Below are 27,297 nucleotides of genomic sequence, written 5' to 3'. Positions count from 1 at the left end.
ATTGAACTACACCGTGGTGTAAAAACATTAGATATTTTTGTCAATTTTTAGCCTGAGTGTTGCTTTGGAAAAAGGGGGTGTCATAAGATGTGTCAGTAGACTCAGGAGTATTACAAGAAAATGTTTCTTTTTAAAAAGAATGAAAAATGTATTGAATCTCCTAGCTAGAGAAGGGACAAGATTAGAAACAATTATGAGCAGTTTAGGAAAAGAAACTAAGGAATCAATATAATCAGGACACTTAAATGTGGTAAGAAGGGCCAAAGCATGTGGCAGGGTTATTTAAAATATGTGGTAAAGGCAGATTTTGCAGGAAAAGGTAAATTATGCTGCATATGACCAGCTGCGGTCCATGCAGGTAAGAGGGGTGGGATCCGGTGGGGGGATTTTGACGGATGATGACGAGGGAAAATTAAACAAATAATTAATGTTCCCTTGTCATTGTCTGTCGAAATACAGACAGTGGTAAATTGGGCATCTCTGTGTCATGGTTCTGCCTGGGACTACGGAGTGCTTGCGGTGGGTTCCGGTTTTCCTGTGAGCAGCGCGCCGCTAGACAAGTCAGCAGTCTAGCCTTCAGCACAGGAAGTGCACCAGTACTCGAGAAGCACTTCCGGGTGGACCACTTATAGCTGCGACGCATAGACCCGTCGTTGCTTCTAGTACTGTTGATTACTGGCGCTCCTGCTGCTTCTGAGGGCCCGTGAGTTCCAGCGACCTCCGGACCCTTATGGATCACCGTATTCCCCCTGCTGGAGTGCCTCGCTGACCTTAAATCTACCGCGTCACGCTGGGATAGCGTGGACGCGACTTTGCTTGTTTCCAGGTGCAGGATCACCTTGACCCCTACCGCATCACGCTTGGATAGAGTGTACGCAGCTTTGTTTGTTTCCAGGTGCAGGAGCACCTTGCCCCCTACCGCGTCACGCTTCGATAGCGTGGACGCTGCTTTGTTTGTTTCCAGGTGCAGGAGCACCTTGCCCCCTACCGCGTCACGCTTGGATAGCATGGACGCAGCTTTGTTTGTTTCCAGGTGCAGGAGAACCTTGCCCCCTACTACCGCGTCACGCTTGGATAGCGTGGATGCGGCTTTTGTTTGTATCCAGGTGGAGGAGCACCTTGCCCCCTACTAGCACGTCATGCTTGGATAGCGTGAACGTGGCTTTGTTTGTTTCCAGGTGCAGGAGTACCTTGCCCCCTACTACCGCGTCACGCACTGGGATAGCGTGGACGTAATTTGTTACTTTCCACAGCACAGGAGTGTCTTTTTCTCCCTCACCACGACATGTACAGGGAAGCGTGGTCATGTTCTGAACTGCTGTTTTTGAAAGCATCATTATCAGTGAAAGTACTGGCACCGACTTTCCTCCTTGGGGAGCCACTAAAGCCGAAGCTACCTGGTTATCCTATACTATTCCGTGAAGGTCTTCTTTCAGGAGGACACGTCTACAATCCAGGTGACTGCAGTTCTTGTTTACACTCTGGTTCTATTGTATGGTTGTTGTGTGTATGACCTAGGCAGAGGGGCTGTAGACTCACTAACCGCTTGCTTGTCCCTATATAGCTGGCGACACACAGAAAAAGTCCTCTGACTGATAGGACTTCCACCCGGTCTTCACTGACGACATCCCTGCCCTGCTTCATGACAGCTTCCCCTGGTCCCATCCTTGCCTAGGTCTGGACGTTCTGCATTGGATCAGGTAGGGAGGGGAACGGAGGAGGTTGCTCACGTTGTCCCTGCGAGATAGCTCCACAAGTAACAGGTGAGACTTGTGGGGTCCTGACAGAACTAGAAGCCCACGTTGAGTATCTCGCCTGGACTTCATGAGCAACCCCGATATCACCCTACAGGACATCGCATCCATGTTGACCTGCATACAGGCGGATAACTTGAGTCTGCGACAGGACATTACGACACTGCAGGAACAGGTAGCTGCGGGACAAACAGGGGCTTGGGGTCCAGACCCTGTCAGTAGACCCACACATGGAGGAGTCTTACACCCTCCTACATTTACCTACGGGGGGCCAGTTACGACCCACACCACCAGAACCCACCCATACAGGTGGTTACTCCACACCCAGTACAGCTAGCACCCCAGAACGCTTCTATGGTGACAGCACCAAATACAGCATTTTCCTGAATCAATGCCAGCTGCACTTCATGGCACGTGCTTCTGCCTTCCCCGACGACGCCTCTAAGATTGCTTTTATCTTGTCCTACCTCGGAGGAGATGCCGCCCAGTGGTCCACAGCCTTGGTCGAAAACGATGACCCTATGCTTTATCGCCTTCCCATCTTTAAGGAAACCCTCCGGCGAATGTTCGCCCGCCACACGTTCGTACAAGCCGCAGACAATGAGCTCTTGAACCTGAAACAAGGCTCCTCCGACCTGCTGCATTATATTACCACCTTCAACAGACTGGTTATTGAAGCCAGATGGCCAGGGTCCAAACAGGTGTCTGTGTTCTATAGAGGGATACGGGACGACATCAAGGATCTTCTCTCGCAACAATAAGAACCTCCAGATGACATCGGCTCCTTCATTGACCTGGTGGTTAGGTTGACCTTCAGGCTGCAGGAGCGGAAAAAAGGAAAAAGCCAAGGGCACCGAACCCCGATTCATGTTGTTCCGAGAGAAAACCAGGAGTGAACCAGGGAAGACCCTCGAAGCACCCGAACCAATGTAAATCAGCGGCATCCAAGGTCCCCTAACCCGGGAAGAAAAAGAAAAACGAAGGAAACAAAACCTATGCCTGTACTGCGACAAGAGTGGGCATTTTGTCAAGGAATGTCCTGTGAAACCCACTAAGACCAGAACCAACAAACCCTACGCCCTTTCCGTAACCCGCAGAGAAGAAGCAGGAATCGACAAAACACAGTAGACAAAGGGGTCGGTCTTCTGGGTTCTTCCTCCATGCGGGCCCCTCTCCTGGAATCCCTTACTAACATCAGACATATGGGAATCACAGTTACATTACAGTCATTGACAGGACAGACATGGACGGTCACATCCCTCATCGACTCTGGTGCCACCGGAAACTTCATAGATACCTGTTACATGGAGGGACTGGGCATCCTGACTATAACCAAGAACAAACCAGAAAGCGTGAAAGCGGTGGACGGCACCGACCTAACCTCTGGGCTGATACGGTACCAGATGGAAGTTCTGCAAATGACGTGCGTGAACAAGCATACAGAACCTATCACCTTTGCCGTGATTGACGCTCCTCAGTTCAAGCTTATTCTGGGGCTTCCTTGGTTGGTGACCCACAACCCCCACATCGATTGGAAGACCCGGATCGTGACCCTTGACTCCGACCATTGCATCACTACCTGCTATCCACAAGAAGGCACATCAGGGGGCGATGCCATACAAGTCCGTTCAGTACCCTTGATGGGGATGGGGACGGTCACTCTGGAGGACATACCAGAAGCATATGCAGACCTGGCCTCGGTTTTTGACAAGAAGGGGGCTAACACTTTGCCACCACATCGCCCCTTTGATTGCAGGATAGACCTCATTCCTGGATCAACTCTTCCTTGTAACCATGTGTACTCACTCATGGAGAAGGAAAACCACCACTTACGTACCTATCTGGATGAGTTCCTACAAAATGGGTTCATACGCCACTCCAAATCACCTGTCTCTTCTTCTCTCTTTTTTGTGTCAAAGAAAGAGGGGGACTTAAGGACGTGCATCGACTTCAGAGCCATAAACACCATAACGATCAAGAACCGGTACCCTTTGTCGCTCATTTCCAACCTCTTGGATCAAGTAAAAGACGCTGCCATATATACCAAACTGGACCTACGAGGAGCCTACCATCTCGTCAGAGTCCGAGAGGGCGATGAATGTAAGACCGCATTCCGCATGAAATACGGTCTATTCGAGTACCTAGTCATGCCCTTCGGATTCTGCAACGCTCCCGCAGTGTTCCAGTACTTCATCGACGAAGTCTTGAGAGAGTACCTCGACCGCTTTTGTGTTGTTTATATCGACGACATCTTGATCTTCTCCAATACCATTCCAGAACACATAAATCATATTTGTTCTGTGTTGCAACAACTTCAGCTTCACGGCCTCTATGTGAAGCTGGAGAAGAGTGTTTTTCACACCACCATGGTCGAGTTCCTGGGACACATACTCACCCCTGATGGGATCAGAATGGACACTAGAAAAGTGGACGCTATCCTATAATGGCCATCGCCCTGTTCCGTCAAACAGGTCCAGAGGTTCCTGGGGTTCGCCAATTATTATAGGCGTTTCATCACCGGTTTCTCTAAAATTGTTACGTCCATCACCAGCTTACTGTGCAAAGGGGTGAAGTTCTCCTGGAACCCAGAAGCGGAGGAGGCGTTTTTGGAACTAAAGAGAAGGTTTTCTAGCGCTCCTCTTCTACGGCACCCTAATCCCGAACAACCCTTCATAGTGGAATCAGACGCATCACTAAACGCCCTGGGAGGGGTGTTATTACAACGCAACACCGAAACAGGCCTGTTACATCCTGGGGCCTTTTTCTCCCGCAAATTGCTACCAGCGGTATGCAATTACACTGTATCAGACCGGGAATTACTTGCCATCAAAGCCGCTTTTGAGGAATGGCGTCATTACCTCAAGGACGCCCGACACCCAGTGACCATATACACCGACCACAGAAACCTGCAATTCCTCCGTTCTGTTAGAGCCCTCACTTCCAGACAATTAAGATGGACCCTGTTTTTCAACGAATACCAGTTCCGGATCACTCATCGCCCTGGGAAGGAAAACGCCAAGGCAGACGCCCTGTCCAGACTGGATGACACCGAAGAAAGCATATCCAAAGCCGAACCCATGCTGATCCTTCCTGAACATAGGTTTCAAGGGGTCGTCCTTTCCTCTTCCTTCTTCGACCAGTTGCAGGAAGACCTAAAGAAAAGGAAACAGAGGAGTGGCTCGGGGACACAGAAGGGGCCACAGCACGGGATTGGTTTCTGTTCAAAGGAGACCGGTACTACCTCTCCCTGGAGGACCATCAACAACAAGCCTTGTACCTATGCCACGACCATCACCTATCATCCATCCAGGGGTCCACAAAACCCTGGACCTCTTACGCAGACACTTCTGGTGACCTTCCATGGACAATGCAGTCCAGTCCTACATAGCTCGTTGTACTGTCTGTCTCACAAGGAAAGATCCATTCCAGTCCATTGGTAGGGCTTTTGAACCCAATCCCTGTACTCCCCTTACCCCTGGCATACGGTGTCCATGGACTTCGTGGTTGAGCTACCCAAAACTAAAACCGGCTTTACCACCATCCTTACTATTGTAGACCACTTGACGAAAATGGCACACTTCGTTCCCTTGAGAAAACTACCATCAGCATCCGAATTAGCCCTGATCTTCGCACACAACGTGATCCATTTGCATGGGGTGCCTTCAGTTCTCATCACGGACAGGGGTTCCCAATTCGTATCCAGGTTTTGGGGTGAGACATGCAGAAACATGAGCATGGAAACTCGTCTATCAACAGCTTACCATCCACAGACCGATGGGCAAGCAGAACGAACAAACCAAACCCTGGAACAATACCTCCGTTGTTTGCTGTTGTCTATAGAACAAGAATGGTCGGAGGTACTCTGGATGGTAGAGTACGCATACAACAACAGCAAACATACGTCCATCGGCATGTCACCCTTTTTCTGTCTGCAAGGACGACATCCCCGATCAGAGCCATGGGAAAAGCCATTATTCTGCCATATACCCACAGTACAAGAGTACCACACCCTTTTCCATGACTTGTGGCAAAAGGCCCGGTTCAAGCTTGCAAAATTCAAAGAAAACTACAAACACCACGCTGATGCTCACAGGCTACAAGAACCAGAATACAAAAACGTGAACGAGGTATGGGTGTCAATAAAGAATCTCAATGTTCATGGACCCAAAAAGCTGCTTCCGAGATACATTGGTCCCTTTCCCATTGAGAATATCATCAGCCGGGTAGCTATGAGACTCACACTACCAAAACACATGAAAATTCACCCAGTGTTCCATGTTTCTCTCCTACGTCCTGCCCATCCTGAGACACGTGTTACTGGTCCTCCGCCCCCCATCCTCAGGGACGATCACGAGGAATATGAGGTGAGGTCCATCCTTGATTCCCGTAGAACCAGGGGGTGACTTTATTATTTAGTGGACTGGAAAGGGTATGGACCGGAGGAGCGGTCCTGGGAACCCCTGTCCCATGTGCGTCATGCACCCCTGCTGGTTCGTGCCTTCCACACACAGAACCCGTGCAAACCCCGCCCTGCTACTCCCGTTTAGGTGGGGGTTTCTTCTTGGTTGGGGGTACTGTCATGGTTCTGCCTGGGACTACGGAGTGCTTGCGGTGGGTTACAGTTTTCCTGTGAGCAGCGCGCCGCTAGACAATTCAGCAGTCTAGCCTTCAGCACAGGAAGTGCACCAGAACTCGAGAAGCACTTCCGGGTGGACCGCTTATAGCTGTGGCGCATAGACCAGTCGTTGCTTCTGGTACTGTTGGTTAATGGCGCTGCTGCTGCTTCCAAGGACCCGTGAGTTCCAGCGTCCTCTGGAGCCTTATGGGTTGCCCTATTCCCCCTGCAGGAGTGCCTCGCTGACCTTTAATCTACTGCGTCACGCTTGGATAGCGTGGACGCGGCTTTGTTTGTTTCCAGGTGCAGGAGCACCTTGCCCTCTACCGCATCACGCTTGGATAGCGTGGACGCGGCTTTTTTTGTTTCCAGGTGCAGGAGCACCTTGCCCCCTACTACCACGTCACGCTTGGATAGCGTGTATGCGGCTTGGTTTGTTTCCAGGTGAAGGAGCACCTTGCCCCCTACTACCACGTCACGCTTGGATAGCGTGAACGCTGCTTTGTTTGTTTCCACAGCGCAGGAGCGCCTTTTTCTCCCTCACCACGACACGCACAGGGAAGCGTGGTCATGTTCTGAACTGCTGTTTTTGAAAGCATCATTATCAGTGAAAGTACTGGCACCGATCTTTCCTCCTTGGGGAGCCACTAAAGCCGAAGCTACTTGGTTATCCTATACTATTCCGGGAAGGTCTTCTTTCGGGAGGACACGTCTACAATCCAGGTGACTGAAGTTCTTGTTTACAATCTGGTTCTATTGTATGGTTGTTGTGTGTATGACCTAGGCAGAGGGGCTGTAGACTCACTAACCGCTTGCTTGCCCTATATAGCTGGCGACACACAGAAAAAGTCCTCTGACTGATAGGACTTCCACCCGGTCTTCACTGACGACATCCCTACCCTGCTCAATGACAGCTTCCCCTGGTCCCATCCTTGCCTAGGTCTGGACATTCTGCATTGGATCAGGTAGGGAGGGGAACGGAGGAGGTTGATCATGTCATCCCTGCGAGATAGCTCCACAAGTAACAGGCGAGACTTGTGGGGTCCTGACACTCTGGTGTAGTTCATGTGGTTTTGTAACTTCTCCATCCTTGGTGTCTGCTGGTTGCGTAGGCAATAGCAGTTGAATATAGGCAAGCTAACTCTACTAGAGGGACAACTAAAGTATGCATTAGGACAAACCAATTCCAGAGTATTCATGCCTATGTGGATGCAGATGGAGGTTCCCTGTTGATAATGCATTTAGGGATTTTCCATGGAGTCGTAACTCTTTACGGGAGAGCAAACATGTGGCTGACATATTCTTGTAGTAAAACATTTACACTTTAAAAAAATAAAAACACTTGTGTGGCTATTCACACCACTTTGCGTTTGCAACTTCTCTGTGAAACACTTACACCCTATTTCTCTCTATATATTTCTGAATTCTTCCATCTGCCTATTTCACACCTCATCTCGTTCCTCTTTAGCACCCACTTTTCACGCTGTCCTGCTGTGCCTACTTCTTGCATTTGCTTCACTTCACCATCCCCTACACACATTCACCTCTAAGCACTTAGCTTTCTTTTAGTTTTGCCCTGGCAGTACTTCAGCAACTTTATACATCTTTTGCACGCTTTCACATATACTCACAATTACAAGTGGCATGTGCAACATTGCTGTGTGGGTTCTGCAGAAGGGACGTGGATTGGATGAACGTGTATTATGAACAACTTGATGACACAGTGCCAGGCACTGTGAAATCTCTAGAGCTCTTAATACTGGTCCGTTATGAACGACTAAACACAACCTGAGCTCGTACAGTTCACGGTACCCACAAGTAGAGCCACTGAAAGCTCGAGCCAGGTTTGAGCCTGAAGCCGGGCTCTGGCTCAGCTTGAAGTCCAGTTGGAACCTCGAGCCTGTAAAGAGCTGAGCTTTCATGTGGCTTCTGGCTGACTCCTTCCCTCTACCAAGGATGTGGAGTTACTGTCAGAGCTGCCACCTGTGGAACCAGGTGAGCCTCAGCGTTGGCACAACATTCTGTGGTTCTGGGCAAAATCACTTAATCTCCACATGCCTATAAACAATGCATATGACCTTCCCTGTAATGTAATGGCCGCTCATGTAATGCGCTCCGCCTTCGGGTCGAGTTTGCGCTACATTTAAAAACTACAGAAAAATGCACGGAGGTAAAAACAAAGCCTTGACATAAGTAGACTAAGAGATATCCATTTACTGGCTGATTTGTATGAAGTGAAACCAGAAAACCTGAATAAATCACTCCTTCCCCGTGTAAATTTTGTGATCTTTGGCAAATATTTTGTTTCACCAAAACTCTTTTTTTTCTAATAGTGTACGACAACACTTTCAAATATTTGAGTTCAGAATAGGAGCACTACAAAAATATCACGTTTAAATAAGTACATCTCAGTGCTATAATGTGCCTTATTAATGTCAAAGCTTCCACGTGTTAACGAACTAAACTTTTTTGAATTTTGAAGAGACTTTATTATATTTTACGTGATGCTCATTGTATGATTTACATGGCAAATATTTTCAGAGCTCAGCTTGTGCATGGGCTCCAAGATCCGAGCTAGACCCTTGACTGGTTCAGCTCTCCCTGTTAATTTGTCGCTCACCTACAAAATTAATAGGATGCGTTAAAAAAAACGACATAAAAACAGCATCTTGAGAAAAGAAAATACTCTCAGAGAAGTAAATGAAGTGAAACGGTTAAGGCAATTTTCATTTCAGTGAGGTCACTGAAATGGTCACCTTACTGGTTTTATAATCCTTTTTCAGATAGCCATTTTGAGACATCAATCAGCGTTTCCTGTGTAAAGTGCAACAAATGTAAAGGCCGTTTCCAAGACAGTTGTGAGACCCCGAGAGACCCGACCCACTTAAAGCCTGTGCTCCCCGTCCTATTAGCTTGCAGCCTTCAAACTTGCAGGATATCGTTGGCTACGAACAAGCGAGGAAAGCAGAGAGTATCACGCGTGAAAAGTGCTCGCCCTGCAGCTTTCTCCTCTGTAGCGCAGGTGCGCGGTTTTCTCCCACAGCTGCCATGAAGGCCCTGTCGCTCAGGCGAGGGTGGCGCCGAGGTGTGGCAGGTGCACAGCGGCTCGTTTCTTTTTCCGTCGGAGGACAGAAAGCCGTCCCCTGCCTCCGCCCCCAGCGGCCGCCTCTCGCCTCGACACCATGGCGGCGGAGCGGACCCCGAGCCGCGGGCGGCAGTGCCTCTTCCGCCGGGCCTTCGAGCGCTTCCCCTTCGGCCGCTGCGAGCGGAAGGCGCGGAGCCGCAGCTACGGTAAGGCGCTGCCGGGAGAGAGGGAGGTCGCTGCCGGGGCGGGGAGCGGGAAGAGACTCCATAACTTAAGTAAACTTTCCCAAGACCAATATATTTGTTACGAGCGCGTTTATTGCACCAACCACATCGGAGCCCAAATGGGGATCCCTTTACAACCTTATAGTGACGACGCACTGCAAGCACCAGACATTTTTATCTTGGTGCATTCTGGGAGTTGTAGTTTCTGTTTACATCTAGTGTACAGAAGTGCAGGATCACAAGAGTGTGTGGCAGAAATCCCCACGAACTACCTGGTATGTCCCAGGTGATATTAGGGGAATTTATTGTACCTCTAAACCGAACAGTAGCTTTGCAGGAAGCAAACTCCCCTATAACCATGGTGACCATCTGGTGTAGATGAAGTTCTCGTGGCGAGTCCATATGGAGTGTCAAAAGTTGCAGTAACAAGGCTACAGTGCACGAGTTCTCGCGATAACGGTTGTTTTATGTTTTTTTACTCTGGGGGTGGGACTTGTAACCAACTGTCCATATGTTTATCGAGAAGAATCAACATTACAGGCCGTGCTTTAAATGGGCCGGTACTGACTGGTACTGGTACTTTTTTATTTTGAGGGGGAGAGTACAGGCACGTCTCAAGAGAAATGCAATACTTTTTAATGGGATAGTACCTGCACTTCTCATAAACAAGCATGTACAAATGTAATCCCAGCCTCAAGCCCATCAAAGGTAATGAAGGGTAGGTCAAGCATCAGAATTGGCACCACACAGCCCCCACCAAGCCCAGGGTGGAAGCAGGGCTCGGAAGGGTGCATAAGAAAGAAACACTGGGTGTACATCTCGGAACCCCTCCAGCTCTGCGCGGAGTACTGGAGAAAGCACAAGGATAGCCCACATCCCAGCAAGTAAAGATGTGGTAATTTGTTGGTTACTACTGATGGGCAGTGTTGACTTGCTGTTAATGGGACAGCATATGTGTGTGTGCGCGTACATATGTGTGTGTGCGTATATATGTGTGTGTGTGTGTGCGTATATATGTGTGTGTGTGTGTGCGTATATATGTGTGTGTGTGTGTGTGTGTATATATGTGTGTGTGTGTGTGTGTGTATATATATGTATATATATATGTGTGTGTATATATGTGTATGTATAGATGTGTGTGTGTGTGTGTATGTGTGTGTATGTATAGATGTGTATGTATAGATGTAGAGATGTATATGGGTGTTTGTATGTGTGTGTATATCGATGTGTGTGTGTATAGATGTGTATGTGTGTGTATGGATGTGTGTGTGTGTATATATATGGGACTGGATTGAAGCAGCAAATGCATTACCTGGCCGTGTCCTTTCATCAAGGAGACTTTGTTGCAGAAGTTATTTCATTTGGCGACGAGCTTAAAAAAATACGAACTTTATTTGCAAATAAAAGAATTAAGCTGTCCTCCAGCTGCAAGCCCCACCCGTGTCTTCCTGGCCAGGTGGTTACAGCTCCTTACTATACAACCGGTTTGAGTCTATTCAGCCGAAGAGATAGTGGGGTGTGTCTGCAAACAAGTATGTCTTGCAGCCATTATCTTGCTACCCCTCCTCTCCCCCGCCCCCTTCTTATGGACAGGAGCCAAACGAAAAGGGCACAGCACAAACGACATGCCCTACCCCTTTCACTGCCTGCAGAGTTTACTCGTGGTTCACCTCTAGCCTGGGTGAGAAGGCGCCTCTAAATTTATAATGAACCTGCTAGTGTTTCCGGAGTATTGGGTTGTTGCTGAGGGGAGACTTTTTGTTTTACATTTTTTATTTGGAGCAGAGGAAAAATAAATAATATTTACAAAACGAGTAATATATTCTGACCTTTTCTTCTTTTTTTTTTATATTACATCTGCAAATGAAATCAAAATACTTCTACAGTAGCTTTTAACACTTTCCTACACGATTCGCCGCAATGAGGTCTCTCCCTGAGCTGAAAATATTCACTAGATGCTTGGCGTCTACTAACCATGTCATATCTGCTCTCAAAAAAGAGGTATAATATTGATTCGGTGAGGAGAAGCTCCCTAATTTACAAACAATAAAATACATGATGTATCCAATAATGCACGGGATTATTAGAGACCCATATCCATACAGGTTGACACATCTGAAGTCAAGATATAACCAATCCCATCTTGGCTATTATGCATTTTACTTATAAATAAATAAAAAGTACAATCAGTTCCCCACTGATGAGATCCTTTTCAGACATCGACCGATCCATATCTAGTTTGCAGTAGTTTGAAATAGTTTGAAGTGAGTGTGAAAATATAGTATCATCCCATTATACTTGTTGTGGGAAGCATTTTGCCAGCTCCAGCATAACCTGTTTGAGTGGATTCTGCTCATTGGCTATTGGAGAGTTATTTTATTTGTAAATTGTATTTATATAGTGCTTACAAGCCCTAACGAAGCATTGAAGCGCTCTCTGGCGAGTAGCACACTATTCTGAAACCCTGGATCAAAGGTTAATAGTTATCAAATTAGTTAAATGATTTTTGTGTGCATTTTATGTGTTAGGTTTGTGTTCTTGATTTCTTTTCCGTGCTTAATAGAGTTTAGAGCAGAGATAGAATGATGGTAATGGATTTAAAAGAGGTAGTAGTAAGTTGTTTTTGTAAGTAGTAGTAGTTTGTGCCTGTTAGTTGGTTGACATAGCTAAAAATAAAAGGAACATTAGAATACAGCACTTCTGTACCCATGGCCAAGTCTTTATACATTGGGGATACCCGAGACACAAACTGAGATTCTTACATCATGATTACACCAGCTTTAGTTTTCTCAAAAAGGGTGCAAAGACCTCCTTAGTGCCAGTCCATTCCATATCAATAGATAATAATTTTCCTAGTCACTATTTTAAATTTTTACTTAGTTATGTAATCTATACTTACAGAATTACCTTGCCACCTTCTTTATGGTCCCTTAACCCCTTAAGTGCTGCCGTCGGCCAACGGTCGTCGCAAGCACTACCTTGCCAGTGCTGCGCACGACCGTTGGCCGACGGGCCAGCATTCGTTCTTCGAACGTTCAGCACTGGGCGCTGAACGTTCGACGCAGCTATGAGGTTAATCGATCACCTCCCACCATCTTCCACCCAAACTTCACATGTCATAATCTTACACCCCTTCCCACCCATCTTTGAACTTTTTGACTCTCGGATTAGCAGATAAGTGCGACCATCAACCCCATTGCACCTCATAAAGCGTTCGTAGGGGTTATCTAATAGAAGTTGTGGGTTTAGTGTTTGGGCTATGCCAGTGTTTAATTTGTAAAAAAGAAATTAGTGCTGGGGCCCTTGACAAGCGGGCAGCGCAGTGTGCACCACACATTGCCACTGTACTACACAATTACTAACCATCATAGTGCTACAAGTGTGACATTTCAGACTGTTCAAGGCTGCCAAAGTTTTAAGAATGGCTTGGGTGGCAGGTATTAGTTGTTTTGAATGTATATTGAATTAGCAAACAAATGTTTTTCCGCTCATCTTTAAATTACACAAACAGCGCCTCCATGCGGCAGCTGTCGTAAGTGCAGGTTCCGGCAATTAACTGCCGGTGCCGAGCACCGTAAACCACAGGCTCAAATTAATCACTGGGCTATGCACTTCACCTGCCAGCTCTGCTATGACCTATTCACATATCAAAATCAATTGTAAAAGACATAGATGGCTAAATATTTCCCTTAATTTTTATAATGTATCTCCTCATCATGTTGTTTTCCTGCCCTTTCTTGGTCTCTGTTCCAGGGAGTGGCTATACTTTTCACACTTGCCTATCTTTCATCGTTTTATTCCTAAAGTTAATACTTTAATTTTCATATGCTCATTTTGGGTGGGAATAGCTAAACCTCTTAGCTAGGTTCTCAGCCACCGTCAAGATATTCAGTAGCCCTAAAAAAAGAAAGACATTTTGAAGGTGGCATTCTTACTTTGGTTTTTGGAACTAGATTAGTTCCAACCTAGTAACTGCCAATTTCCTCTATCCTGAAAGGCCTTCGGGAAACCATTCTTTCATAAGATTGCTCCAAACTCTTTAATTCCACTATTAATCTCTCTCCCCTCAGAAACCTCCATAAAATGCAAAATTGAGGTTTCTGAAACAGTTTTCTAGTTTGTCTATCTGATTCTGGAGCATTTTTAGGTGAATATTCCTGGTATTAAGTGCTGACAATGCTGTTCCAGAATCTCCATCCTTTCTTCTACAGCATGGATCCCACTGGAAAGTCTCAATGTTGTTCCTCAAGCCAAGCCACTGTTTTGATCTCCAAGACGTTTTTTTGGCATTTGCTGCATATGATTAATCCAGTGGAGATCTAGAAGGATGAGGTCCTCCATTGTGTCGGTGACGACCACTTTTCTTTGGCCCAAGCAATAGTTGACTTCTGATGTGGTTGCTCTTCACACTCTTCTTTAACGTCTGATGTCAAAGAGACCAATACCTTAATTTCTGAATTTTATGTCATAGTAATAACTTGCTACTGATTCAGAGTTAGACTACATATGAGGATAGTTGTTCATTTCAGGCTTTGTTCCTTTCTATTGGTGCATCTTTGTTTCGGGTATGCAGAGAGTACGAATTTGCTTAAAACAATGCTGGTTTTCTCAGGGTAGCTCACGCCTCGGCAATGATTATCTAACACCAGTTTTGCCTTGTAGATTGCTGAAGCACTCTTTGGTTCAACAACGCCTTTGGGTACCAATCTCCATTGATCTTTGTTGCTAAAGTGTCAGTGTTGTTCTGATCAAGTTGAGAAAGTGGAACATTTCAGAGATGTATCTTCTTGACCTTTCAGTCTGTAGAGATCAGCACCTTAACACCTCTTTTGCTGCATCTTTTCTTGTTTTTTTAAAATTAGTTCCGTACTTCACATGTCTACAGAAGACCAGTTGGAGTCTGACCAAAAGTTTTATCGTTTGTAGATGGTCTTGTACTATCTTTCCGGTGCCCGTCATTCTGTGTTAATTCAATCCCGTTCTCCTGAGCCGAGATGGGTATGATTGGTAGAGGGGCAGTAAAGCATGTCCCAAATTCTTTGGACTTCTGATTAAACAATGGGAAAACTGAATAGGGACCAGATACCCTATTGTTTGTATATCTAGCATGATTTGAAAAGTCAGTGTAGAGGAGCTTAAGATGTGGACTTACTTTACTCTCCAGAGATGGCCTTGACCATTTTTCTATTCACTCTGCTGGGACATTGAGGTGAAGTTTCTTCTCCCTCTCCTTCTGTTTCTTTTTCTCGAGGACTCAAGCGTTTTTCCCCTTGCGGCATGAGTTTGTAGCCATCTTTTCCCCAGCTGATCATGCTAACATCCTTCTTACGCTCTTACTGTCTATTGTAATTGTCACTTTTTGATGAAATTGTTATACTTTTATAGAAACAGCCACACAACATTGTCTTTAGACTCTATCTCTTTTTTGTGGTTTGTCGATATTAGCGTTCCTCTTTTTATGCGGAGTCTTCTAGTCCTTTTTTACAAATGTGTAATATAGGTTTCCTACTCCTCTAAAGGTGGGCCCGTCCTGACTTTGCTCTTAAAAACCTCGAGTTTCAACAGACTGACCATCATCTTCACCAGGGGAAGACAGGCAGCTACAGCTCAAAGTCCCGTTTGCACCACATCCAGCACCCTTGAGCACAAGATGTTTCACTCACCCGGATCTGCCTTTTCCATGGGAGGCATCAGCTTCCCTTGATCCTGCCTCCTTAATTGGACTTGACTGATCTCCCCTTGGCCCCTTTGATACTCCCTCCAACAATCTGCCCATCTATGGGACATGGAGCTCGGGTGTTGAATGTAGATCCGAGAGGGTTGGTGGCATCGACAACGGTAAGATGGTTGATCAGTCCAAAATTCCTACAACTTTTTTCTAGTGTCCACAAATTGTCCCTTGCCTCTTCCTGTTCAGAGAAGCAGTTATATCTTCTTCATGGAGTGTGCTGAGTTATCATCACAAGCCACCTCGGGCTCAGGCAGCGCCCCATCCCGATTTGTTCCTCCGATGTCCTCTTCTTGCCCATGTCCTGAGATACCTGCCGCACCCTGTCCAAGGCTTTTCTGTGTAGTGTTGATTCTAGACTGCAGTGGCAGCAATCAAAAACATACACTGGAGCATTCCCCAGGCTAATTACCACTGGCAGAAATCAATTCATGCTTTTTTGTTTTTCTCAGTTCCATGCACATGATACCCTAGACGTGTATCACATTTTCCAGTTTCTTAGAAATGACAACTGTGTGCAGCTAAGGGTATGCTAATTCCAATCTACATGATCACAACTGTGCTTGCACATTTGTTCAGTTATTTAGAGATGGGAATAGTGTGTGTTTAGCAGCATGTCGGTTCAGTTGTATAGAGTGGGTTTGATAACTGTGGCTACTGTAGTATGTTACTCATGATGATTTCCTCTTATTTGTTTGTTTTTAATGCTGTAAGTTTGTACCTTTTTTTAGGTGTGTATATATACTTAAAGGCATTTGCCTTCTTGGTTTTATTCTATTCTTGTTCTTCTGAATTCTGTCTCATAGTAGGGGCAGTTGCAAGTGAGGCATGTGTTGTCTAGTGGAAGAATGGAGGAGTGTTACACCCTGTGTATGGTTATTTTTGTGTGTGTTGAAACTCGAACTGGACTTGTGTATTTTTGAGTGTTCCATATGTATCATGTAGTACATTCTTGGACCTCAGCTGAGCCCCACAGTAGCATCATGTAGGATCTTCCATAGCGCTATGAAAGATCAACCTTGGACCAAAACCCAACATATGGCCATGTGGGGTCTACCATTATACATCCTGGACTTCTGTTATGTCCACCTGTCTACCTGTGGAATAACTCAGTGACTTGCCAGCAAGCCTACAGTTGTTCTTCCTTGTGCAGCAACCAATCATTTCACTATGGTGATCCACCATTTATTTATACAAAAAAAATCCTTTCTCCACCCTTTTATAACATAAACTTGGCAGTGTCTCTAAACAGAACCCAGCGATGTTACTCTTACCTTAACTGTGACCCTGAGCATAACACTTACTGTAACCCTGAACCATATCTACCCTACACCATCACCCTTAATTATCTGTTATACTATTTCTTGCCCAATCTCCTATTACAATCTTTAAATCCTTTATGTGAATGTTTCTGGTTTTAATTCGTCTTCATACAAAATTTCTGACCCTCAGACATTCCCCTTCACTCTCACCTCCAGCCTCCCCCAAAGAAATCCCGAACTCTCCATGACTACCTGGGAAGCAATCACAGTGGAAGAAACAAGCCAAGATCAAGAGGACCATCAACTCTGGGGCACCCACAGACTCCTGCCCCCGCCACATTTACAACATGGGTACCTCCCCAAACAGCGAAGTACTCACCTGCATCTTGAACATCTCCATCATAACCACGACATTCCCAGATGCTGGGAAACACAAGATGATCAATGCAGTTCACCTATCTCCCATCTGCCAAACCCAGTCAAGCTCAAGGAGAAAGCCATTAACCAGCAACTCGTCCACTATTTCGACGCACACCAACTACAAGACGCCACATAATCAGGTTTAGGTTCAGTCACAGCACAGAGACTGCCCTCATCACAGCAGCAGACATCAGGATGATCCTCCGCTGAGGAGAAATAGCTGCCATCATACTCCTTGACTTCTCAGCGGACTTCAATACAGTCTCTCAATTTATATTGATCAAAAGATTACACAACACAGGCATTCAAGGACCACCTTCAAAAGAATCTGGTCCTTCCTCGCAGGAAGGGTCCAGAAAGTCATCATGCCACCCTATAAAATCAGAAGCCAATTACCTCATCTGCAGAGTACCTCTGGGATCATCTCTCAGTACGACCTTATTCAACATCTACGTGACCCCACTGGAAGACCTCATCAGATCACACAACAGCAACATATTTTCCTTTGCAGACCGCACCCAACTGATACTCTTTGTCGGACAAGTTCCCCATGAAAAAAACAAATTCGCCACCTGCATGACGACAGTAGCCGCCTGGATAAGATCCGGCGTCCTCAAGCTCAGCTCAGACATAACTGAAGTGGATATCTTCAGAGGAAAATCCTCTGCTTTGTACACTACCTGGTGGCCGCAGACCTCAGCTCAAAACCTATCCCCACCACCCATGCCAGACACATAGGAATCACGAGCTCAACATGACAACCCAAATAAATGTGGTGACTTCTTCCTGCTTCCACATCCTGAGGATGCTGTGAACATTTTTCAAGTGTCTACCAATGCACTCTAGGAAAACTGTCGCACAGGCCCTGATAACCAGCAGACTTGATTACGGCAATACACTCTATGCCAGCATCACCAAGCAACTTCTCAACAGGCTACCAACCATCCAAAACGCTGTGGCAAGATTCATCGTAAACCTACTGCTACTCATTCACATCACCCACACCTTAAGGAACTTCACTGACCCCCTTACACAACAACAGGCATCTGTGAGTCTCCTGGGTACCCTTGCGAGTGATGAGCATGAAACAAATAGACATAACAAAATATAACATCCTAAAAATTCATATGTTTTTAAATGTGTGTTTTTTTTCTTTGTTGCAACTAAACATTTTTTTCTGTTTAGCAATTTTATCTTAAGTGATGTTTCTGTAATGCCATAATTTCTTGGAGATATACCTATTTTACAAGGTGAACACATGTTGTAGTTCCACTGAATCCCCAAAAATTCCAAGATACCACAACCTAAAGAAAGCTCCAGTAGATTAGTCTTTGCCAGCCAGGTATCTCATAAGTCAAAATTGTATGTGTGTTTCTCCCCCATCAGTGTGATGCGGTGCACTTACTAAATTTTTTTACTAAGCGAATAACTGTTTAAAACTAAAGAATGAGGAAGCAGAGAGAGGTGTCAAGGAGATGGAAATGAAAACTGGTTTGTGGTATGGATTTGTATGATCACAACACTTAACATAGTCTGGAGCCTGCAGCGTCTGATTCAAGAGTGCCATCACGGCATTGGACCTGCTGTTCACAGCTTGGCTGTCTAGCTATCCCTGTGCGGATGTGGACATTGGACATTCAATGTTTCTAGGTCCCTGAGAGTCGTGTGTGTGCTTAGTGTTGTCATTAGATGAGAAAACAATTGCAATGCAAAATCAAATCCTCACAAGAAAGAAATTTGGCAGTATCAATGCGGAAAGGCTCTCGCGCATGAGGCTTGGTGTACTGAGGTCAAGGCATTTTCCATCTTAGAATCTCTGATGGTTCTGGGTAGTTCAAACAAAAAGATCCATTAACTCACAGTAGAGGATGTCATCTCTTTATTGCACTGAAAGGTACCTTCAGAAGAGGGCGGTGTAGGAACTAGAAAAGGCTTCATTGAATGAGGTCTGGTCTACTCTGGACTATTGACATGTCTGTGTATAATTCATCTGGTATGTTTCAGGTTTCTGAGCTTCTCGGGCCGGTTGGTTTGTGTTGCAGAACTTCATGGAATGTTAGTAAGTTTAGGTGAGATCTTAGTAATGTAGCATCTAATTACCTACTTAGATGGGGGGGCTAGTATTGTATTGTATTGTAAATGCATTTGTATAGCACCTACTACCACATATGAGGTGTTGAAGTGTTTTTTCGGCGAGTAGCACGCTACTCCGGAACCCATAAAGGATTATTGGTGATTAGTATAGTGAAATATGAAATTAATTTGAGTGGTGGATATATTAGTCTGTTAGTTGAATTGAGAAGGGTAGTGGAGGGATAGAAGAGGGCAAAGGGTTGCATTTATATAGTGCTTGCTACACTGATGAGGTGTTGAAGCACTTTTAGGCAAGTAGCACGCTACTTTGGAGCCAAAAAAGAATTAGTGGTGAACTAGTCTACACAAATATGAAATTAATTTGAGGGGTGGACATGTTAGTCTGTTATTTGGATTGAAAAGAATAGTGGAGGGATAGAAGAGGGAAGGGTCTAAAGTTTTTAAATGTCTAACCACACCTTTACCACGTTAACAATATATGCTGATTATAAACGCTGCATTAAAATCTGGGCTTGGCCCCCAACAGTGCCATACCCCTGGGGTCAGCCTTCTTTGCATCTCGCTATTGGAACCACCCCCACATCAGTAATCTTGCAGGCATTTTGGAAAACTGTGGAACCCGGGGCAATGGTTTTTAATCCTGGTCTCCAAATCAGCGGCCGCTCCTCCTTTAGGGTGGAGGAGCATCGCCCCGCTGCTTTCTTGCATTGCGAGAAGCAGAAACATAAAAGAGTATTTTAAATACCATTTTATATTTCTGCTTCTTCGCGCTGCAAGAAAGCAGAATGCTGAGCATGTCTGTATTAATGCCTGGTTGGGAGCAGGCGGGTGGGCGGTTTGGGGAGGAGTGGCTTGCCCATTGCTGTGGGCCCTGCATGTTTGGTCGGCCTTCTGGGGCTGACCAAACCAGTCATGCGTACTATGCATTTTCTTTATGTAGGCCTCCCCTTAGGCGCTCAGCTGGGCGCTGTCCCCACCAATCACAACGCTGCCATTGCAGCATTGTGATTGGCTTGGGGAGGGAGGCTTCCTGTTCCGGTATGTTTTTTTGGTATTTTTAATCACCGCCCCCCCCTGTGAACCCCAAGTCACCCCCGGCGAGTCATGGCAGCCGTGACTGCTCCGAATAGGACTGAGTTGTGTAATCTTAGACATAAAGTGAAAGTAGCTCCATTTGTTACAGCCTGAGTTTTTCTTGGGCTTGCTTTTGAGATATATTAGTTCATGGCTGTTGCATCTCCCTGATTTATGACTATTGTATTTTTATATTACTCAGCATTTGTAATACTTCTTTGTTTATTGTATTGATACCGGTCACCTGGTAACTATGTTATTGTTAAGTAATCTAGTGTCTTGGGCCACGTTTGTGCCTTATAAATCAACATAGATATCCTCTTACTTGGTTTGAAGCCTATTTCTCATGGAGATTCTGGAAAGTGCAGTTAGAATTAACATGTCTAGGTTGTAGCCAATAACTGTGTGTTCTTTCTCGCAGATGTCGGGGCAGACGCTTCCCAAGACCTGCCGGGACGGTGGGCTTCTGTTGATGCACCAGGAATCAAAACGGTGTCACAGCAGCTTCCCCAGGAAAACATGGACTCTACTGCGGATTCACACACCGATCCAAGGACAAAAACACCTGGGTTGAAGTCAGGGGAGATCTCCTCTGAGATCTACGCAAACTGTGTTAACATGCCTCCCAGAACAGTTTTCACCAATGGTCATGTGTCTGACCCGTTCCAATACTTGGAAAATCCGCCTGATGGACTGTCGGAGGACTATCGGTTTCTGAACAGAATGGGGTCACACGCCTCGGACTCTGCATCACAAACCGGCACCAGTGCAACTCCAAGACAGCGGGCACTATCTTCATCTCAAAGTGTGTCCAGCATGGGTAAGATATTGGCCTTTCCCTGGACCACATACGTACAATTTCCATGATTATTTCTGTTGGTGTTCTATCTAAAAACATTAACTAATGGAAGTTGATAATGTTTGTTAGCTAAAGAATGTTAGCCAAGTATGCAAATCCTCTATCTCTAGATGTCTTTCCTTTTCCTTTCCAATTCTCATTCAAAGCCCAGTGCTGCAAATGTATAGATTTAACATTCATATTAAATCCATGTGGAAGCTTTAGTTGTTTAGGTGACTATTTAGTTGCTCCAGTCAAGCATTGATGAGTGCCATCTTGTCATTACTGTGCAAGATGTTGGAGCCAATTCACAAACGTATTCCCGATTACAAGAAGTAGCTCTACTGGGGTACTTTTTAAGGTACTGTTACATGCCTATGTGAATGGTCCTGAAACGCCCAACTTCCTACTAGTAATAGTGCAAAGAGGTCATGATCCTTTCTATTTGTAATAATTGTACATGAATGTTCAGATATGAATCCCATTTTTGATGTTTTGATGTAAGAGTTCGTAAAGAAGTAACACTTTATTTACTCCAAAAGGCCTTTGTGAATAGGTCTTTTAGAGGTTGCTCAAAAACTATAGGGCTCTAATGTAACTAGGGTATGCAGTGCCACTCAGTTTCTAAGTTCTGATTAGCAGTCGGGGCAGGAAAGGCACTCAATTTTTTTACAAACTTACAAAGCAGCAGACCTAATGCTACATATCTGCAATGCAGTTGCTGCAGTATGTTTTTAGGATTTTTATTGTCCTTATAGACGGATGTATGACCTTACAACGCATGCTTTTACCACGCATGCCTTTACGACGCGGTTTTTACAACGCATGCCTTTACAACGCATAGTGCTTTGGGGCGCTGGATAGTGAATAGTTTAATTTACTATTCCAACTCCAGTCCCCGTGGATAGTAGGGAAGGTGTTGGATAGTAAATAAACCTATTCCCTATCCTAGAGCGCCCTCCAGCTCAATGCGTTGTAATGGTTTGCGTTGCAAAAGTTGCGTCGTAAAGGCACTGCGTGGTAAAAGTTGCGTTGTAAAGGTTGTTTACCCTTCTAGACTAATCAATGTGTCGCACCTAAGCGGAGTTGGCAGTCTTTACTGCATATTAAGGCACATTTGTGGTGCTAATTTGTATTCTGCTGCAAAGCACAGTATACAGGTCAGGTTATAATGATTGAATGGTTGACTTCCAAGGAACAAGTATTTGCACAGCCAATAGTTCTTAAATCAGTCATTTACAAATGCTGTTTCCATGTGCTGCTTGCAAAAATCCTGTTTAGTGCATTAAAGCCAGATCTACTCCTACTGGCTTGGCCAATACTGTGGAGAAAAGGCAAAAAAACAACAGAGAACTGTCCTGTTTAGAGCATAAATGGTGAAGACTTGGATAGGGCAAACAGTGTGGTGATTGCTTGGCTTTGTGTAGATGTAAAATACTACCTCATGCATTCAAATGGAAGCATTTCCCAGAAAGTGGATTGGTAGACCTAACACCCAATGGCAGGGAGTGATAGAAATATATACTCTTCTGGGTGAAGCAAAAAAAAATGTGATTCGAGGAATAAGTCTTGCAGACAGTTGCACTTTCAAGCCGTACTTAATAAACCCAGAGCACAGGTGGCTTTCGTTATAATTTGGACACCAATACTCTTATCCTATTCATCCACCTAAGGTTGGTGTTACGTTAAGACCATTCAAGGCAGACACTTTGCTGCACCTATACAATAAATGTATGCAGTACATGGCCTAGAAAGATATTTCTAGAGAAGGGAAGAGATTGCTCAAACAGCAAAATATGCTTGCCTGGGGCTCCACAAATTCTGGTAGAGGAGCCACCCTCCGTGCGGACCCAAAACTCCCACCCAAACTAGTGACTATGTACCTAGCGTAAACACACTCAAGAGAGCTGGTTTTACTGAACCAGAGTCAGAAAGCATAGGTGGCTAGTGGACTCTAAGCAAAGACGTAGGGATTTCTGCAAAAAAATAACTATATGCTTAAAAACTTATAATTAACTAAAAAAACAATAAATACATAAAAGAGCTACAGGTTGAACAATAGGACACACAGGAATTTGAAGCTAAGCAGAAAATGTAACCAGTCGGCCATCCTATGATCTGAAGCGGGCTTGGCTCGTTAGAGCCCTACAGGCATTTTTCCAGTGTTGCATGTGATTAAACAGGAAAGCTTGTAAGGTTCTTTCACAGAGAATATGTGAGAGAGTATGCTTACCATCTTCGAAGACTACGTATACTACTAGGAAACTCTCCAAACCTCCTCATTACCCCACCTCCGCTAGAGTGGGTTCCAGGGCATACTGCCCTTCTAGAAGCTGAGGTTTGAATACAAAATGGTAGCCAGGTCCAAGGACTTTAGAAATGGAAGACAGCCTCTACCTGGACAAACGGATGCTTAGCAAGCGATGCCTTACCTCAAAAAAGCATGCATGGAACCTTCAGCAGTGATCATCATTGGCTGTGTGCACTTGTAATGACTTGTGCAGCAGTTTGGCACACCTTTGCCCCCCCCCCTATTCCCAGGCACTAAGCAGCATGCAGTTTTCTATGCAACAACTCAAGATGATTGCTTAGCCGGTGACATTTGAATTAAGGCACTAGCGCTTATCATTTAGGGTCTTTTTACAAGTTTCCTGGCCTACTAATTAGAGATGGAGATACTGTGGCCCAAGTTAAAGGTTCTGGCCTGTACTTCCACCCCTCAATAATCTATTTTAAGTTGGTGGTAAGCCAGTGTCTGCTATGGGCAGCATTTCATGCTCTCTTATGCTATTGTATGGAGCTTGGTGAAGGCTGGACTTACTCTCTGTTCACTGACTCTACCCTTGGCCCCCGGTGGCTTTACTGGGTGCTTTCCCAAACCTGGTTAATCTGTGTCTAGTGTTCCTACACTTAGCATAGCTCTTTCGTATGAAAGACAGAGCATATTTGCAAAGATGAATAGTAAAAATAGAATCTCTAGTGCAAAGTTATGTACATCAAAAAAGCTGTTACATATGTTGCAAAAAGATGGTAGAATCCGTTTAATACAAGCAAATTTTATTAAAAAGTGCAGTAGCTCGTAATGTGTAGAAACAAGCAGAAACATTCTAACTTTTCTGTAATAACCTTAGGAGTACAAAAAACATGCAGCCATAAATATCTCCTTTCTGCTAGTCACTAGAAAAGAATAAAGAAGACATGTTTTGTTTTCGTTCTTTAAACAGCTGCATTAATTATGCTTAGTGACATGCCTGGCCTTTTTGCTGGCTCTGGCAGCAGGCGTTGGAACGCCAGAACTCAACTGTAATAAGTTATTACAGTGTGCAGCTGTGTCATTTCTTTATGAAAGCGGCTGGGTGCTTCACGAGTTAAATATTGTGAAGAAATTAGAGACTGGTTATTATACAGGCATTGCAGAATCCCATGTATTACAAAGAGATAAAGAATGAAAATAAGTGAATATGTGCAAATCTAAGTAAAAGGCAGAAGGAGGCAGTCTTAAAGCATGGCTGATTATTGTAGTCAGACAATCTAGAAATCGGTGCTTAATTTAAACTGGTGGTTGTTGGTTGGGGTCACCAGCACTCACTTTTCCTCACCTGAGATACGCTGCGAGCAAAAGAAAGAGAAACACACTAACAGGAAGGAAGGAGAAAGACAGAAAAATGGGCACACAGGGAGAAAGCCGGAACCAGCAAGGGTAAGACGAAGGAGCAGTAGTGTCTGGCAGTGGATTGAAGAGCCCTGAGGTGCAGCCTTGGTACTCGCGCGACAAATTTTATTTTTAATAACACCGCTGCCACGGCCTTGGCTTTTCCCTTGAATTCTTCACCTGTAAGGTGCAAAAAGGCAACTGAAGTTTCACGAGGGGCTGGCCGCGGCAGCCGCAGTGCTTAATTTGTAAAAGGATAAGTGCCAGGGCTATCATCGGGAGGCCATTGTAGCTTGCACCGCACATAACCCATGCCAGCGCTGCAAATGACAGTACATACACAGCTACTAACCTTCACACTCCTACAAGTGTAACAAGTCAGACTATTCCAGTCCCCCAAAGCCAGAAGAATGGCTTGGGAGGCAGGTACCAGTCATTATTAATGTAAATTGAACAAATAAACCGCTGTTATGTTCATACTGAAATTAGCAGGACAGCGCCACCATGTGGAAGACTGTCATAGCCCCAGTGCTGACAATAAGGTGCCGGTGCCGAGTACCGGAAAGCACCAGCTCAAATTAAGCACTGACGGCAGGGTTGACTAAATTAATCTGTAAGAAAATGCATGTTGTGGTACATAATGCAGCACACTCTGGGAAAAGCTTTCCCCACATAGTTCCCAGTGGAACACCCAAGTAAAGCAATAAGCAACTAAAAACTGACCAGTCAATCTTTGTAAAGTGCCTTCTACTGTGCAGCTATACATGTCACTGTAATTTAAGTAACATTTGAACTGTTTGAGCTGAAGATTTTTTTTAATCGGCATATTCTGCAGCAGATGATGGATTATGTGGCAAAAGCAGCAAAATTATGCGGAAAACGCTGCAGCTGCAGAATCACATATTTCCAATAGTCCTTCCTGTCTTGTCATATGTTTACCTATGGACCAGACTCACGGTACCAGCAAAGTATTATACAGCTCAGCAAATAATGAATTGTGCTCTGTGGCCGCTGCTTTACAGATAACTCCATTTCTGACGCCATTCACAAGGTTTGCACTGCAATGCAGAGGGTTACCTGCATGCATAATGCTCAAAAGCGCACCACTTGTCTTGGGCCAGGTGCAGGTGAACGCCTTACCTCTCGGGGCCTGGCCCACTGTGGGCCTCCTTGACCCACTAGCTGAGCCCCAACATTCTCCGGCTTAGTTCAGAGTATACCAATACAGTACCGGATTAATCCCTGTCGAGGCCCCAAGGCTATCGAAATTTCGGACCCCCCTCCAAATTATTTCCTAAACCCCAATACACCGGATGTTTTTACAATCTGACAGCTAGCTGCCAGAAGATGAGCTTCAAAGAGACAAACTGTTATATAAATCTCAGATCTCTGGAATATGTACTTTAAGTTGTTAATGGGTGTAGGAAGGTACATCCTGACTATGGTTGCCCCCAACTTTTTGCCCTGTGTTTTAGCTGGTTTTGGACATAGTCGACCTGGGATCCTGCCAATCAGGACCCCAGGCCTACTGCTCTCTCTTTAATATGGATTCCATGTACCCTAGGTACATTTCCAATTGGTACTGGGCCACCTTATCAGACCCTGTAACTCAGGGCATAGGTGTACCCAGGGCTGCCAGGGGCTGCAGCATGTATTATGCCACCCCTGGCTGGCCTCTTAAATTTGACACAACTGGCTGCATGACAGCTGGGGCAAAGTCGTGTAATCACGCTTTGCTGTAGGTGTAGTATACCTATACCTAACCCTAAAATGGACACACAGATTCCTATCAGTCACTCCTATGGCAGGCCTTGACAATCCTGAAGGCAGAGTGCTTGGAATCGTGTGAGATGGTGCTCTGGCATGAGCTGAGCCTGTCTGCAGCTTGCGGAACCAAGTCCTAATAGCTGTTCCATGATATCGCATACCATATACTCTTAAGTGCATTATAATCCTCGCGGTTAAATGCTAACTTTGGTATTGCTTTATCAAAACATGTCGAGTAAGGTGTCATACGAATTGGAATACTAACCCCTCGCCAATTCTGGCGACGGGGTTAGCATTCCACCCTTCTAGAGGGACACGACATGTATGTAACTGTGAACCCCGGTTAAAGTTAACTGAAGCCTCAGCTCCACAAAATGGATGCTGCCACCACAGACACGAGTCTGACCCCCTGCAGCTGGGAGTCCTTCCAGCGAGGGGAGCCTGGACAAAGGGTTTCCTGTCAGGGGCGGTGCTAGCACCGTCCCAGACATGGTTTTGTGTATCCTGGGTAGGCAGGGCTTTACAGGAAGGTGACTGCTGAGTGGCACCCCGGTGCTCACTACGCATAGGCCGGTCTGAACCAGTTCCAGGGGCACACCAGCCCCTGGCCTGGGGAAGTCCGGCATGGCTGAGGGGTGTAACCACCCCCCACCTAGTCCCACCCATAGGCAGGACCTAGTCACCGGGTCAGCCCCCTTTTTTAGTATAAAGATGGGAGCGGGCCCCCTGTTCAAATTAGATCATCTTTGGAATCAAGACACGACTTTCTGCGAAAGGACTTCAA

The 27,297-nt window shown here is 45.4% G+C and overlaps 1 protein-coding gene across 2 annotated transcripts in view; it reads left to right on the top strand.

Moving 5' to 3' along the window:
• Positions 1-932: 932 nt before the first annotated feature.
• Positions 933-27,297, top strand: part of LOC147673704 (uncharacterized) — a 64,865-nt gene continuing 38,500 nt past the window's right edge. Inside the window, exons 1-2 of one of the 2 annotated variants that reach the window (XM_086947623.1) lie at positions 933-1,457; positions 20,678-21,076. In XM_086947623.1, the coding sequence (XP_086803749.1) occupies positions 1,286-1,457; positions 20,678-21,076 (571 nt within the window). In that variant the 5' untranslated portion in view covers positions 933-1,285. Of the gene's footprint in view, positions 1,458-9,409; positions 9,661-20,677; positions 21,077-27,297 lie in introns of those variants that run through there. The other variant, XM_086947624.1, reaches the window with a different exon arrangement.

This window comes from Lissotriton vulgaris, chromosome 12 (assembly GCF_964263255.1).
Source record: "Lissotriton vulgaris chromosome 12, aLisVul1.2, whole genome shotgun sequence".
NCBI classification, from domain to species: Eukaryota; Metazoa; Chordata; class Amphibia; order Caudata; family Salamandridae; genus Lissotriton; species Lissotriton vulgaris.
This window is presented reverse-complemented; position numbering and strand designations above follow the sequence as displayed.